At 52.2% G+C, this 12757-nt stretch overlaps 2 protein-coding genes across 2 annotated transcripts; one reads left to right on the top strand and one right to left on the bottom strand.

The window, feature by feature from the left end:
- The first annotated feature begins 4310 nt into the window (after positions 1-4310).
- On the top strand, positions 4311-9378 carry CCL1 (C-C motif chemokine ligand 1). Its single transcript, XM_025440589.3, has 4 exons — positions 4311-4482; positions 6362-6566; positions 7779-7890; positions 9035-9378. Exons 2-4 carry the CDS (start codon positions 6491-6493, stop codon positions 9129-9131), a joined length of 285 nt encoding a protein of 94 aa, XP_025296374.1. The 5' UTR covers positions 4311-4482; positions 6362-6490; the 3' UTR covers positions 9132-9378.
- Positions 9379-10897: 1519 nt separating this feature from the next.
- LOC112655167 (C-C motif chemokine 13) lies at positions 10898-12757 on the bottom strand. The gene is made up of 3 exons (XM_025440122.3): positions 12591-12757; positions 11921-12035; positions 10898-11483 (listed from the first exon to the last, which is right to left on the bottom strand). Exons 1-3 carry the CDS (start codon positions 12664-12666, stop codon positions 11378-11380), a joined length of 297 nt encoding a protein of 98 aa, XP_025295907.1. The 5' UTR covers positions 12667-12757; the 3' UTR covers positions 10898-11377.

Genomic DNA, 12757 nt, shown 5'->3' on the forward strand with positions numbered 1-12757 from the left:
GGAATAGGTCTGATCCAAGGGCCAGTTCCACTGGGGATGGATGTGGGGGATGTTTAGGGCATGGGCAGGAGTCTGCCCAAACTTGGAGACTCAGAGAGTCATTAAAGGCCAAGCTAGAAAGGGAGTCAGTGGGCATCCAGCCCAGGGACTTTGGATGGAGTGAAGTGGTGGGATTGGGTTATCTGGGGATCCTCCAACTGCCCTGGACTTAGAATAGACTCTCCCCAACCCCCCATGATGGGGTTCTAGCATGTGTCTTTTGATGAAAGCTTCCCAAATAATTCATTACAAATTCCATTTCCGGGGAAAGAATCCCTGATTTAGGCCAACATTCTCACTTTTTAGGTGAATAAATTGAGGCCCAGAGAGACGGAGTAACCTGCCCAAGGTTCCACAGAAAATAAGCAGGAGAGCTTAGAGACCTCATATCCTGATTTTCACACTGAGCCCCACCTCCTCACCTGTCACCCCTTCTGGACTCATTCAAACAGTTGTCCTTCAAGCTCTAATAAAAGCTCTCAATCCAAATCACAAATCTGGCTGCACACCCCTGTACCGAGCAAAAGATTGCTTAAGACAGTCTCCTGCCAGGGCCCTGGGTGGCTCAGTGGTTGAGCGTCTGCCTTTGGCTCAGGGCATGATCCCGGGGTCCTGGGATCAAGTCCCGCATCAGGCTCTCTGCAGGGAGTCTGCTTCTCCCTCTGTCTATGTCTCTTCGTGTCTCTCATGAATAAATAAATAAAAATCTTAAACAAACAAACAAGGCAGTCTCCTGCCAGTAGGGTCGAGTCCCAAGACCAGAGTCTCATAAACAGGATCTTGAGAAACCTGTCCCATAGTTCTCCCAGCCTCGCTTCCAGCCACTCCGGTAGCCCAGATGCTTGCCCTGAGCTCTAGAGACACCAGCCTATACACTGACTACCAACATGCTGTGAAGCAACTCTTCATTTTTCCTTAAATAGTATGTCATGTTTATTTTCACACAAGCCTGTTAAAGGTATTATTATTATTATCCTGATTTAGACGTGAGGTTCAAGGTTGAGCAACAAGTAGAAGTCAATCATTCTAGGAATGCCTAGTAGAGCTGGGGAAGCTGGAAGCTGGGCGTCTCTCCAGAGCTCAAGCCAGCCAGCCCATCCCGCCCAGCAAAATACCCCTTCACCCTCCCTTCCCCCGGTGGAGGTGCCACCCTGCGCCCCAACCGGATGGGGCGTGCACAGCCTCCAGCCTGCACATGATGGCAGTCCTGCCTTGTCTGTGCCACTTACTGGTTTTCGTGTCTGTTTCCCTCTCTAAGTTCCAGCTCTCGCAGTCAGGTGGGCTCTCAAACCTGATTGCCTGCACAGGAGCTGACAGTGGACCCTCTGAAGATGTCTGGCAAGCAAATGAGTAAATGAAAGAACAGATGAATGAATGAGCACATAAGGAACTCAGACTCAGCACCCGGAATGGTGCCCATCAACACACTTAGACGTTGCAAGCAGCCTGATGTCCATCCATGTGCGTGAGGCAGGAGAGACGGTACAGGGCAGTACAGACAAGCACAGGATTTGGGCCAGAGCTCCCCACCCTCATTCTGTCACGTACTACCAGCATGACTCCTATAAGTCCAGGGCTTCTATTTCTCATCTGTGACACGGGGACGATGATAGTGATAAGACCTTTCCTTCCTCCTTCAGCAAACAGTCACTGGACACCCACCCTGTGTTTGGGCATGAAATGCAGACCACAGCAGAGGGACTCCTGCCCCCTGGGAGCTTCCAGACAAGGCAGGGCAAGGGGGTCACCAGGCAGTGACAATAGTGCGAGTGGCCTGCAAGAGAAGCGAGCTTGGTTCACCCAGGGAGCTCGGCCGGGACAGCCGTGGCAGTTACCCTGCTCAGGATGGAACAGATGGCCCAAGCAAAAGGGCATAGAGTCCTGGCACGTGTGCAGAACAGTGACAGCGTCCTGTCAGCCACATCATGCAGGACTTTGTAAGCCAAGCCAAGACATCTGTACCTCACCCCAGCACAGCGGAGCTCGCTACTGTCAGCGCCGTAGCTCAATGCTGTGGATGCACGTTGAAAAGCCAGGGACCGTCCCTGCCGTGGCATTGTGTGGGCACCCAGGTTTGCCTGCTGCTATGAGAGAAGTCTGATGTGTCCTTCATGTTGTCACTGATGAGTAAGAGCAGCCCCCTGAAAAGAACAAACGTGTTGGATGTTAGAAATAGAGGACAATGGGGTCTTGGCAGAGGGAGAGAAGTGCAGGAAAATACCAGACAAGGCTTGGAACTCCAAGGTGTTTGGGTGCTGAGGGGCCTTGCTGTGGGCTGGCCTCATGCTCACGAGAGGAGCCAGGGCCCATGCAGGGCCGGGGGCCGGAGAGGGCCCTGTGCTCACATGGGCGACCCCAGAAAGCTTGCCTGGGTGCCTGGGCAGCACTGGGTAGAAGGGAAAGGGACCAGGTGGGGTGGTCCCAGCTCTGGGTGGGGAGGTGGTGGCAGCCCCCAGGTCACGTGATGAAGCGTCAGCTGCTCCGGGATCGAGGGGCGAAGGGGAGAGGAGAGCAGTTTCAGTGAGCATCTTTCACTATGTGTCAGGCCCCGGGGGAAGTACTTCCATGTGCTCTGCAGCTCACAGGACGCTCTGTCTCTTTTGGAGCACTTACAGTTTAGGGTGGTTCTCAGTACCTGCCTCCCTGAGGGACGCTGTAAGCCCCACGAGGGCAGGGCCGGTGCCCACCTTGTGCCCACCATATCCCCAGGAGCTAGTGTATAGCAGGTGCCTCACAATGATTTTGAATGATACAAATTTCTTTTCTTTTCCTCTCCCCTGTCTCCTTTCCTCCTCCTTCTTTCTCTCCCCCACTTTCTTTCTTCCTCCCTTGTTCTAAGACCAGGTGAGAAATCTCATGGAATCCTGCAAATAGTACAAAGTTGGGTTAAAGTGTTGGGAGCTTATCTTCAAAATAATGAGGACAGTCCTGCACCAGTCCAGCTGGCCGCGGATTTCATAATGATAGAACTAAAATTCAGGAGCGTTAAATTACTTGCCCAAGGTCACACAGCTAACAAGAGGTAGGGCTGCGATCTGACCCGGTTATCTTAGAAGACGTAACATACTTCCTCTCTAAGTGAGGGAACTGGGAAAACTTGGTCCCCAAGATGGACTAAGCTTGGCCAGAATTTCTGTAGTCGTGATACTGAGCAAAGGACTCCTTCTCCATGGGTTTCTGTGTCCTGGTCGGTAAGGATCAGGCTGAAATATAACTGGAGAGCAAGCAGGCTCCAGTCTGTGCAAGTCCACTCTTGCACACACACACCCCCACCACCGGAGGAAATGACCTTGAGATGGATCTACACCAGCAGAGTTCTTTCCAGTCTGGAACCATCCTGTCAGTATCTTTTACTACTTTGTAGAAGTTAACTAGTAAGAAAACCCTCCTACAGGCACTTCTTGGTTTTTAAACCTCTAACTAAGAAAAGGGTTATACCTGGCTATGAATAATAGGTTCAGTGTTTGTGCTGAGTATTTCTCATCTATCAGTCCATCCCATGCCAACATGCCCCATCTTGGGTAAGAGCCAGCATGTTTTTTTTAATGGTGTTTATTTTTTGTTTTAAAATTTTATTTATTTATTTATGAGAGACACAGGGAGAGAGGCAGAGACATAAGCAGAGGGAGAAGCAGGCTCCCTGTGGGGAGCCCACTGCAGGACTGGATCCCAGGACTCTGGGACCACGCCCTGAGCTGAAGGCAGATGCTCAACTACTGAGCCACCCAGGCGTCCCAAGTGCCAGCATGTCTTATCGAGTTATTACTTGGCACTCGCCTTCATGCAGGCCTACAGCAGAAGATGTCAAGTTGGAATATGGGCGATGCCCATGTGGCGCTCCAGGCATCTAGGTCATCAGATCCTCCAGTTGGATCCACCCAGTTCTGAGGGGAAGGTGAGAGAATGACTAAATCTTTCTGTTCCTCTTTTCCCATCCTGGGCTTGTGGTGGACACAGTGAGAAGGAGGAGGAAAAGTAAGTTTCTGGAGGGGCAGCACCCTGACCCCTTCATGAGTGGGCCAGGCAGCATGCCTGGGAGGAAGGCAAGAATGAGGAATTTTCTGAGTGGCCATGTTGCTTCTCTCCACGTCCCAAGTGAGTCTGAAAGCCCTAGGGCTACATTTTTTTAAAAAAGATTTTATTTATTTATTCATGAGAGACACGCAGAGAGAGGCAGAGGGACAAGTAGGCTCCATGCAGGGAGCCCGACGCGGGACTCGACCCCAGGACCTCAGGATTATGACCTAAGCCAAAGGCAGACAGACAGTCAACCACTGAGCCACCCAGGCGCCCCTAGGGCTACATGGTTACAGTCAGTACTATTACCTCCCTTCTCCCCCCAGCCTGCTAAAATGACAGTAAAGGAATACAGAAGCATCAGTCTGCAAGGACAAAGAGACTAACAGAGCAGCAACAGTGGATCAGTGATTTCTAGGACTTCAGGTACTTTTTGGGTGGCAGGCAGCAGCTGGTGGGATCAATGGGAACACAAGCAGAGCAGCCGATAGCTGTGGTCCTTGCTGGAGGTGTGTTCTCAGAGGTGGCTACGCACAGAGCTCAGATGATCAGATGGTCTCAGAGTCTACTGTCCGTCCCATCTCCGTGACAAATTCTCAGTACAACCTTGATTAAGTCCATTTCTTCCTCCCGAGACTCCTCTTTTCCCATCTGTAACATGTAGAGACCATACTGGATACGTGATTCTTCTGGTGCCTGAATTTCCTGGAGTTTTTTTTTCCCCCTCAACATGTATAGGCACATAAGTTTTGATTCTGATTCTGAAATGGGGCTAAGGCATTAGCATTTTTTCAAACGCTCTCCCAGGAAGCTTTAAAAGCCTGCGCTGCTTATGGTCTTTGAGGACCCGTTCAACTCTGATATGCCGGGACTCTCCCCTGCCCAGGTGTTAGTTTGGAGAATACACTGGGCTGGGCTGGGGGAGGCAGCAGGGATATAAGATTTTCTGGTGGGACATCTAGGTCACAGGGGGCTTCGAAAGAGTCTGAGTGCTCATCTGCTGGGGACAGCAGAAGTCTCTAAAGGGGGACGGTGGTATTTGAAAAGGATAGAAAGCCCACAGAGGGAGACAGTAAGGAGGACCTTGCAGGTGGAGGTCACAGCGGGAACAAAATCCTAACGGTAGGAAAGCTTGTGGCATGTTTAGGGAATTGCAAATATTCAAATTTGGAGACCTAGCACGAGGAGCCGTGAAAGTCCAGGTGCGCACCCTGTGCTTCATCCAGTTGACAATGGGGAGCCATGCAGACCTTTGAGCTGGAGAGTGCATGACCAAAGTAGATCAGTCTTGTCAACCTCTATGGTTTATAATGCCTGACGATTCTAATACACAGGTTCAGCCCAGCTACCTTTGCTGGAGCACCTACTACGATGTTCTCCATGCCAAGCACTACTCACAATGTCCTCATGACACGGCCGCTCCGTAGCTGTACAGCCACATCCTCTTTCCCACCATTTCCCCACCCAATTCACTTTCTTTACTCCTCTGGCATCTCTGAATGAGCATGCTCCTTCCATGCCTCCCTGCCCATATACAAGCCCCTAACTCTGGTGGCATGTCCTTCCCACCTCAGCCCTTCTGCAGAAGGCTCTGCTTGAAGAGCATTCCCCCAGGAGACCTCTCAGATGGTCCTGGGCAGCTCCTGGTCCTCCCCAGTCCCCTCCAGATGGCACATCCACTGCTGACCTTACACTGTGCAGCTTTTACTAGTTAACCTGTGAATTGAAGGGCAGCGGCTCGAGATTGGGCACTGCCTCGTAATGGCAGCTGTCTTTCCTGGGGCTCCCTGAGGATCCAGAGCAGAGCAAGCTGTTGAGAAGTAGAGTGATTGAAAAAATAGCAAGAGCAATGATCTGGGCTGGGCAATTGACCTAGTGGCTCTCATTTAACTTCCATCGTGGTGTCTCTTTGGGACATGCGTCACTATTTCCGTCTTGCAGTCTATGTGACTGGGGCTACATGAGTTTGTGCAACCGCTGATCTGCAGACCTGGGATAGAGCACAGGTGTGCCTCAGCCCTGGTCCTCCTCTCCATCATGTTCAGGGCCAGCAGCTCCAGCCTAGGACGGAAATGGGTGGGGTCAGAGGAGCCACAGGCAACTTTCTTTCCCTCACCTATCTCCTCTTCCCACTCAACCGGGACAACTCCTACTCATTCTCTCAAGATTTTTATCTGCTACTGCACTCGGGGGAAGTTTCCTCATCCCTCTCACACCACCCAGGAAAGATGGGGGAAGGAGTGTTCCATGTGGTCATTTGGCGTAATTATCTCTCCTCCCTGTGACTCCCCCACCTCTGCACCAGGGTCTGGGAAACCCCACTCAAGTCTTCTAATAAAAGCTCCGGGCACTTCAAGATGGGCCAGGGACAAGCTCTTCGCTTCACCAGACACATCGAGACCACGGCAAGGAGGTCTGAGCTAGACTGCACAGAATGAAGCTTATCACCGTGGCCCTGGCGTGCCTGCTGCTGGCTGGAATGTGGCTGCATGATGTGGACGGCAGGAGCAGTGAGTGTGGCTGGAGTCACCTTGCTCCTCTGTGGGGAGGGCAGAAACCCAGGCAGGCACTCTGGGCTTGCGGGCAGGGCTCTCCCTGAACTCAATGCCTGTGTCTCGCCTCCTCTGGGAAGAAGTCCTCCTAAGGAGGGTGAATGGACAACTTGGCTGGGGTGGGGATGGGGGAGAAGGTGTCTGGGCAAGCACAGTGGCTGAGCTGCTAGCTGCAGCAAATGGAGGCCCTGCCTCATCCAGGGAGCTCTGAAGCTCTTGAGGCCAAACTGGGAGACCTGAGGTGCAGAGGAGGGGGCTGGGTGCTATCTCCTCCTGGTAACAGATAAGAGGTAGAGCCTGAAGTCAGGACTGGGCTAGTCACTGTGGGGCAAGTGTTGGGCCAGTGACTTGGACAAGTCACTTTAGCTCTCAAACTGTGCATTCTCTGTCGATAAAATGGGGTGGATAGTGCCTGACCTCAGGGCTTTCGAGAGAAGACTGACCTAATTCCAGGCACGTGAAAGATGTTGTGTCAACAGTAAAACTAAGAGGAAGGAAAAAAACAAAACTAGGAGGAAGGAACCAGGATTGGCATTCGAATCACTTGGGGGTGGGTTGTAGGAGAGAGTGTGCAAACCGGCAGGGAGGGCACCGGAACCCAGACAGAGCTGTGGGCCTCGGTAGAGGGCATTCTAGACAGAGGGTGGAAAGCCTTTGAGTTCTGGAGGCTCTTTCCCTGTCATTCCATCAATTGGAACTCCTTGATTAGTTCCAATTACTCCAAGGATTAGTTACTAATCCTGCCCCAAAGCCACAGACCACCATTGTCCTGCACACACCAGACTCACTGGGCCCCCAGAGTGTGGGGTCCAGAGCCCTTGAACCCAAATATTGGACCAAAACCGTGCACTCGTGGTGGGATGTCAGAACTGGAAGCCCCTTTAGAAATAAAAGGTCCTGTTTGACAGATGGGAGGTCTGGGGCCCAGGTGAGGGCTCACCTTGATCAAGGCCACACGGCTGGTTTGTGGGGAGCTGAGCCCCAGAATTCCAACCCTCCGCCCACATACAGAACTAGGTGACTGGGCTGGATGCGGTCTCCATGCCCCGGAGACTGTCCCAGAGAGGGTTTTTTTTCTTTTTTCTTTTTTCTTTTTAAAGCCAGTTGGATGAGAGGAACGAAGTCCAGGTTAAGAAACAGATGCAAACCATTTCTGTGTTTCTCTTCTAGTGCACGTGTCGTCCTCCAACTGTTGCTTCAACTTTTCAGAGAAGAGGATCGCCCCGCAGAGAATCCGGTGTTACAAACACACCAGCTCCACCTGCTCCCGGAGGGGTCTAATGTGAGTGTCCCTACCCTGGTCAATTCCTGAGCCCCCTCCTCCAGAGCGCAGGAGCCAGCCCGCCTGGACTTACAACGGCAGACGCTAGATGGCGATGCTCCCCCAGGTTCAGGTTTCTAAACCCGCGCAGAGGCCCCAAAATCCGGGTGCAGAGCCCCGTATGGACTCTGGGGTGAGCGCAGCGCTGCTTAGCAGGTGCGGGAAGGGTGCCCCCCCATGCTCCTGCAGTGACCTGTGTTTCTTGGAACCCCAAGGCGCCAAGTATTATATCCTAATATTTCATGCCCAGAAGGTATTGCTTAAAACATCTAGGAATTACTGTGTAGTGGGAAGAGTAAGGGGGCTCACAATTAGTTCCTGCTTCCGGATGTGCCAACCTATAGTCTTGGGTGACCTCGGGCAGGTAATTCTTTTGCACCTGGGTTATCTGAGTACTCCTCTGCAATCCTTATCCGTGGAGTGGAGTGAAGATGATGATGGCTGCATCACGGGGGCATTACAAAATTAGACCGAGGTGGCTTACCATCACGACTCAGTATCTATAAAGCATTCGCGTATATTATCTTGGCTAACCCTCCTGGGGCACACATTTTCATTATCATGAACACTGAAGTTCAGGGAAGTAGGCAGATTTGTCTGAGGTCACCTGGATAATTAAAGTTAGAATTGGTTTATAGTTTGGTTGGACAGAAGCCAAGTTGAAGAGGTGAGGAGTTCAGAAAATAAATACACACACACACACACACACACACACACACACACTGACAATGAATCTAAAGCAATGACGGAGGGTTCCAGATGGACACAGACACATGAAAAGATGGGTCAAGCCCCCTCAGAGATATTCTAGGGGGAATTTCCATACTAGCTAATCCTCAGAGTGTCTGCAGGCTTTACCCTACCCTAATACAATGAGTCACACTCTCCAGAAAAGGGAGAAACTCAATTCACCAAGCTCTTCTTGAAGCTTGGGTGTTCCTTCCAGCGTGCCAGCTGCAGGTCTTCTGCAACAAAGTCACTTTACAGGCCCAGAGTGAGCAGTTAGGGGGCTATCCAGCAGCGAGGTGGGGGAGATGGGACTTGTGTGTGGCACCCAGGGGGACAAATCACATGACTCAGCTCCTACTTTGTTCTTTGTCCACAGACTCAAGATGAAGAAAGGTAGAGAGACATGCGTCTTACAGACAGCCCAATGGATTAAGGATTATTTTAAAACTATGAAACCATGCCTGCTGATGTGAACGCAAGAGGATTTCTTTCCACCCTGGACTCTGAAGATGGTGTGGCTTCAACTGCCCCCCCCCAAGCCCCCCCCCCTCAGCCCATGCCCGTCCTTCCACCCAGCTTTGCCAGGTCATGGAAGGTCTGCTTAGTCCTGATAAGCTATGTTGTTGCACTTTATATATTTAAATGCTATAAACTTCCATTCCTGCCTCCCTGGGCTTCTTGGATCCCACAGGATTTCAGGGTACAAACTTGATTGGCATTGAGAAGCTGGAGTCGGGGGCTGGGGGGTTGGGGTTGGGGAAAGACAAGTTGGAACTGTTGCCAAAAGAACAACAAGAGCCAATAAATGGCATACACGTCTCAGCTGACTGACTTTGTCTTTGGGACGGGCAGGGGACATTGAATCAGGGTCATGATGTAGATTCTTTGCTTCCCTTGGCAGCAGGGGAAGGCATGGTGAAGCAGGAAGCGGGAACCCCGGGTTGGAGTCCCAAAGGTCACAGCTGCCCTAGATGGAGGGGATCTAGTGAGGTCATTTGCCCGTAAAATGTTGCTGGTCCCATCTTAGAGATGAGGTGGACTGGTGGAGAGGGACAGAGACAGGCCTCAGGATACAGAGCAAGTCAGTGTCAGATTGGGTATTGGAGCCCAGGGCTCCTGCCTCCCAGGCCAGAACTCTCTCCTGTGTCCCGAGTTGCCAAGTGACTGCCTGACACGGCGCAGTAGGGGAACCCTCTGTCCTTCAGGGCAGATCCTGCAGAATTGGTTAGCAGGACCTCCTCTGGGGGGTGGCTGGGGATGTCCAGGCCTGAGTAGATCTTAGGTCTTACAGAGATGCCAGCACAGCTCACCTGGAGGTGGGAGACAGTCTCGGGGAAAGCCAACGTCTGGGAAGTGGAGGTCCCATCCCCATGAAAGGGGTAATCTCAAGCTCAGACTTGTGTACCTGGGCGCTCAGAGAGAACAGCAAGGGAGGGAAGTGGCTTCCGGGTCTCAGGATTGGCACCTTTTTGAAGGCCAGCTCAGTGGCTTTAGGGGAGAAGTTCTCATGTCCTGTGCTAAGTAAGATAGGCTTCTCCCATTTCCCCAGCATTGCACCGGTCACAGATCTGGTCCATTCTTCTGAAACTGCCTCCTCCCTTCTGCCCCGACGACTGCCCTGCTTCCTGCTCTTCCCTCTTGCTGGGGCCTTTGGAGGGCAGCTCACTGCTCCCAGCTCTCCCTTGCCAGCTCCATCCTGCCCACGGCCAGAAGCCACTCTGCCTGGCATGCCGCCGCCCTCCACCCTCCGACGGTCCCTCCCTCCTGCCTTCGGAACTGACTCCAAACTCTGCACATTGATATTCCACTTCCTCTATCACCACCACCTCCCTCCACCTTCCTTCCTAAACCACTACCTTTTCTGTTCCAGAACCCAAACTCTGACCATACAGGGATAGTCTCTCCCGGCCCTCTCCCTTTCCATCCTGTGCCTCCTCTAGAAGAATCCTTGCTATGACTGTGCTCGGCATCCTCCAGGGTGGATGCTGATGAGAACCATGTCATCTGGTTTCCCCTGGAGGTCAGGTGCGAGTAGTGTCTGTATGCCTCCAAGGACTGCTTGGAACGGGGAGGCAGAGACCAGTGAGAAGCTGGGCGGCTGAGTCAGGCCCTCTACGACAGTCAGATAAGCCCAGGTCAGCCACCAGCCACTGTGAGGTCCTCCCCACTGCTGTGGTCCTCCAGCGCCCTGTGCCCCTCGGAGCGACCCCTACTGGCTGAGTAAGAAAACACCACCACGAGAGATTTCAAACAAGATGTATTTTCTGCAAAAAGTCAACAATCTTACGAATAGCATTCTCCTTTCTGTAATAACATACTTAGCTGCACCTCACATTCACCTCCCCTCCCCAGATGGCAGTAGCCCTTCATTGCCAGGATTTGTAGGCACGAGCATCAGCTGGGGAGTTAGGCAGGAGACAGACCTGCTGCCTGCAGCTTACAAGGGTCGGAACTGGGGCTTATGGTAGAAAGCAACTGGCTCAAGGCCTTGCTTTAGAAAAAAGGTCACCAATATTCGAAATAAACCCCCAAATCCGCAACAGTTCAAATAACGTTAAATATTACTTAAGACATAGTACCTTTTTGCATCACAACACAGAAAGCACCCCATTTGAAACTATAGTCAAACTAGTCCAGGGTATAGCTGGAGAGGAGGAAGGAGAATAAACAGGGGTTCCTTTCTCATGCTTTGCTCGGGTCTTAGCATGGCCGGAAGAGTTCAAGTCTTCGGCGTTTGAGTTCTTTGATCCAGGTGTTTCACATAATCCTGGACCCATTTCTCCTTTGGGTCGGCACAGATAGCCTTGGCCAGTTTCGTACTGAAGCTGTGGATGAAAGAGGGCTGCACAGTTAGGTGGAGGTGGGGGTTTTACCCAAGAGATGCCTCACCAGCCTCTCAAACCTGCTTGGTCCACCTGTGGCAGGAGAGGGATCCCCCCCTGGGACCGGAGAAAGTAGGGGTATGGAAAGAACAGGACTCTAGAGGTAGTCACTCTTCTTGGAGGCCCCAGAGAGGCTGGCCAGGCCTCAGCCAGAGCAACCTCGAAACTGTGAGCTAGCACCCATTCAGGGAGCCGGGATGGGAACTGGCCCTCTCTGGGCCTGTTTATGATATAATCCCAGTCTGGCAAAAACTTACCCCTTAGTATAAGATCCCAAATTGGCCTAATGCCTGTGCTCTGGGGTGGGAGTTTGGATCAGGGGATGTGAGAATGGGGTAGGGTGGGGTCAGGTCAGGGGTGAGCAGGGTTTTTCCACCTACATGACAGCTTTCCGGGGACAGTGGCTGCTGGTGATTCGATAGCTCTCCAGCCTCTGCAAGGGGATCTTCTTATTGTTAAATGTGAAGCAGCAAGTGAATAGGGCACTGAGTGCATCTAGAAATAAGGTCACAAAGGAAAAGCCTTTTAGGAGGTACTAGGTTATTATCAGCTTGGATAGAGCAGGAAGCAGCTGTAGGAGAAGGAAGGAAAGAGGTAGAAGTGCATCTCATCCACCTTAGGTCCAGTGCTGCTGTCTGGAGACCTGAGATGGGGGAGACCTGGAACATGTGGTTCAGGATTCTCTCAGCCTCGTGGTGGGGCTGCATCATTGCTGTTCAGGACAGGCCAGTGTGACAGGTCCTGGCTACGGTCCTCAGTGTGCAGAGTTTAGGAAGATCAGCCAGGGTCAAAGAAAAGACCCTGGGTCTGGAGTGAGCAGCTACGGTTTTACCCTGGCTCTGCAACGCCTGGAGGTGGGTGGCTGGGACCCCGCCTGTCCCCAACGTGGCCTTTGGCTTTCTGTTTTTAAAATTAGACGTTCAAGGGAAGCTCCGAGGATTCCCAGTGCTCTGATAGGCTCAGAAGTGGGGCATTGCAGCTTAGGGCTTTCTATAAAGACAGGAAAATATAAAGGAGGGAGGACAGGAAAGAAGGAGAGGGGGGGTTTACCTGGCTGAGCGGGCACCTGGGTGGTGAGGATGGCGGCTGTGAGCAGCAGGCACAGGAGCGCTGCAGAGACCTTCATGTTTCCGGCCTGGTCTCAGCCTCTCTGCAATGCCGGTGGCCCTGCCTGCCTTTTATAGGAACCAGAGAGAATAGAAGTTCCCAGAGAGCTG

Source organism: Canis lupus, chromosome 9 (assembly GCF_003254725.2).
Source record: "Canis lupus dingo isolate Sandy chromosome 9, ASM325472v2, whole genome shotgun sequence".
NCBI classification, from domain to species: domain Eukaryota; kingdom Metazoa; phylum Chordata; class Mammalia; order Carnivora; family Canidae; genus Canis; species Canis lupus.

Bases quoted from the DNA above. Each gene is read 5' to 3' on its own strand.
- CCL1 (XM_025440589.3), top strand. From the start codon at position 6,491: ATGAAGCTTATCACCGTGGCCCTGGCGTGCCTGCTGCTGGCTGGAATG. The intron at 6,567-7,778 runs GTGAGTGTGGCT...TTTCTCTTCTAG, and splicing joins TGATGTGGACGGCAGGAGCA to TGCACGTGTCGTCCTCCAAC. The intron at 7,891-9,034 runs GTGAGTGTCCCT...CTTTGTCCACAG, and splicing joins TGCTCCCGGAGGGGTCTAAT to ACTCAAGATGAAGAAAGGTA.
- LOC112655167 (XM_025440122.3), bottom strand. From the start codon at position 12,666: ATGAAGGTCTCTGCAGCGCTCCTGTGCCTGCTGCTCACAGCCGCCATC. The intron at 12,036-12,590 runs GTAAACCCCCCC...CCTTATTTCTAG, and splicing joins CCAGGTGCCCGCTCAGCCAG to ATGCACTCAGTGCCCTATTC. The intron at 11,484-11,920 runs GTAGGTGGAAAA...TTTCATCCACAG, and splicing joins TGTCCCCGGAAAGCTGTCAT to CTTCAGTACGAAACTGGCCA.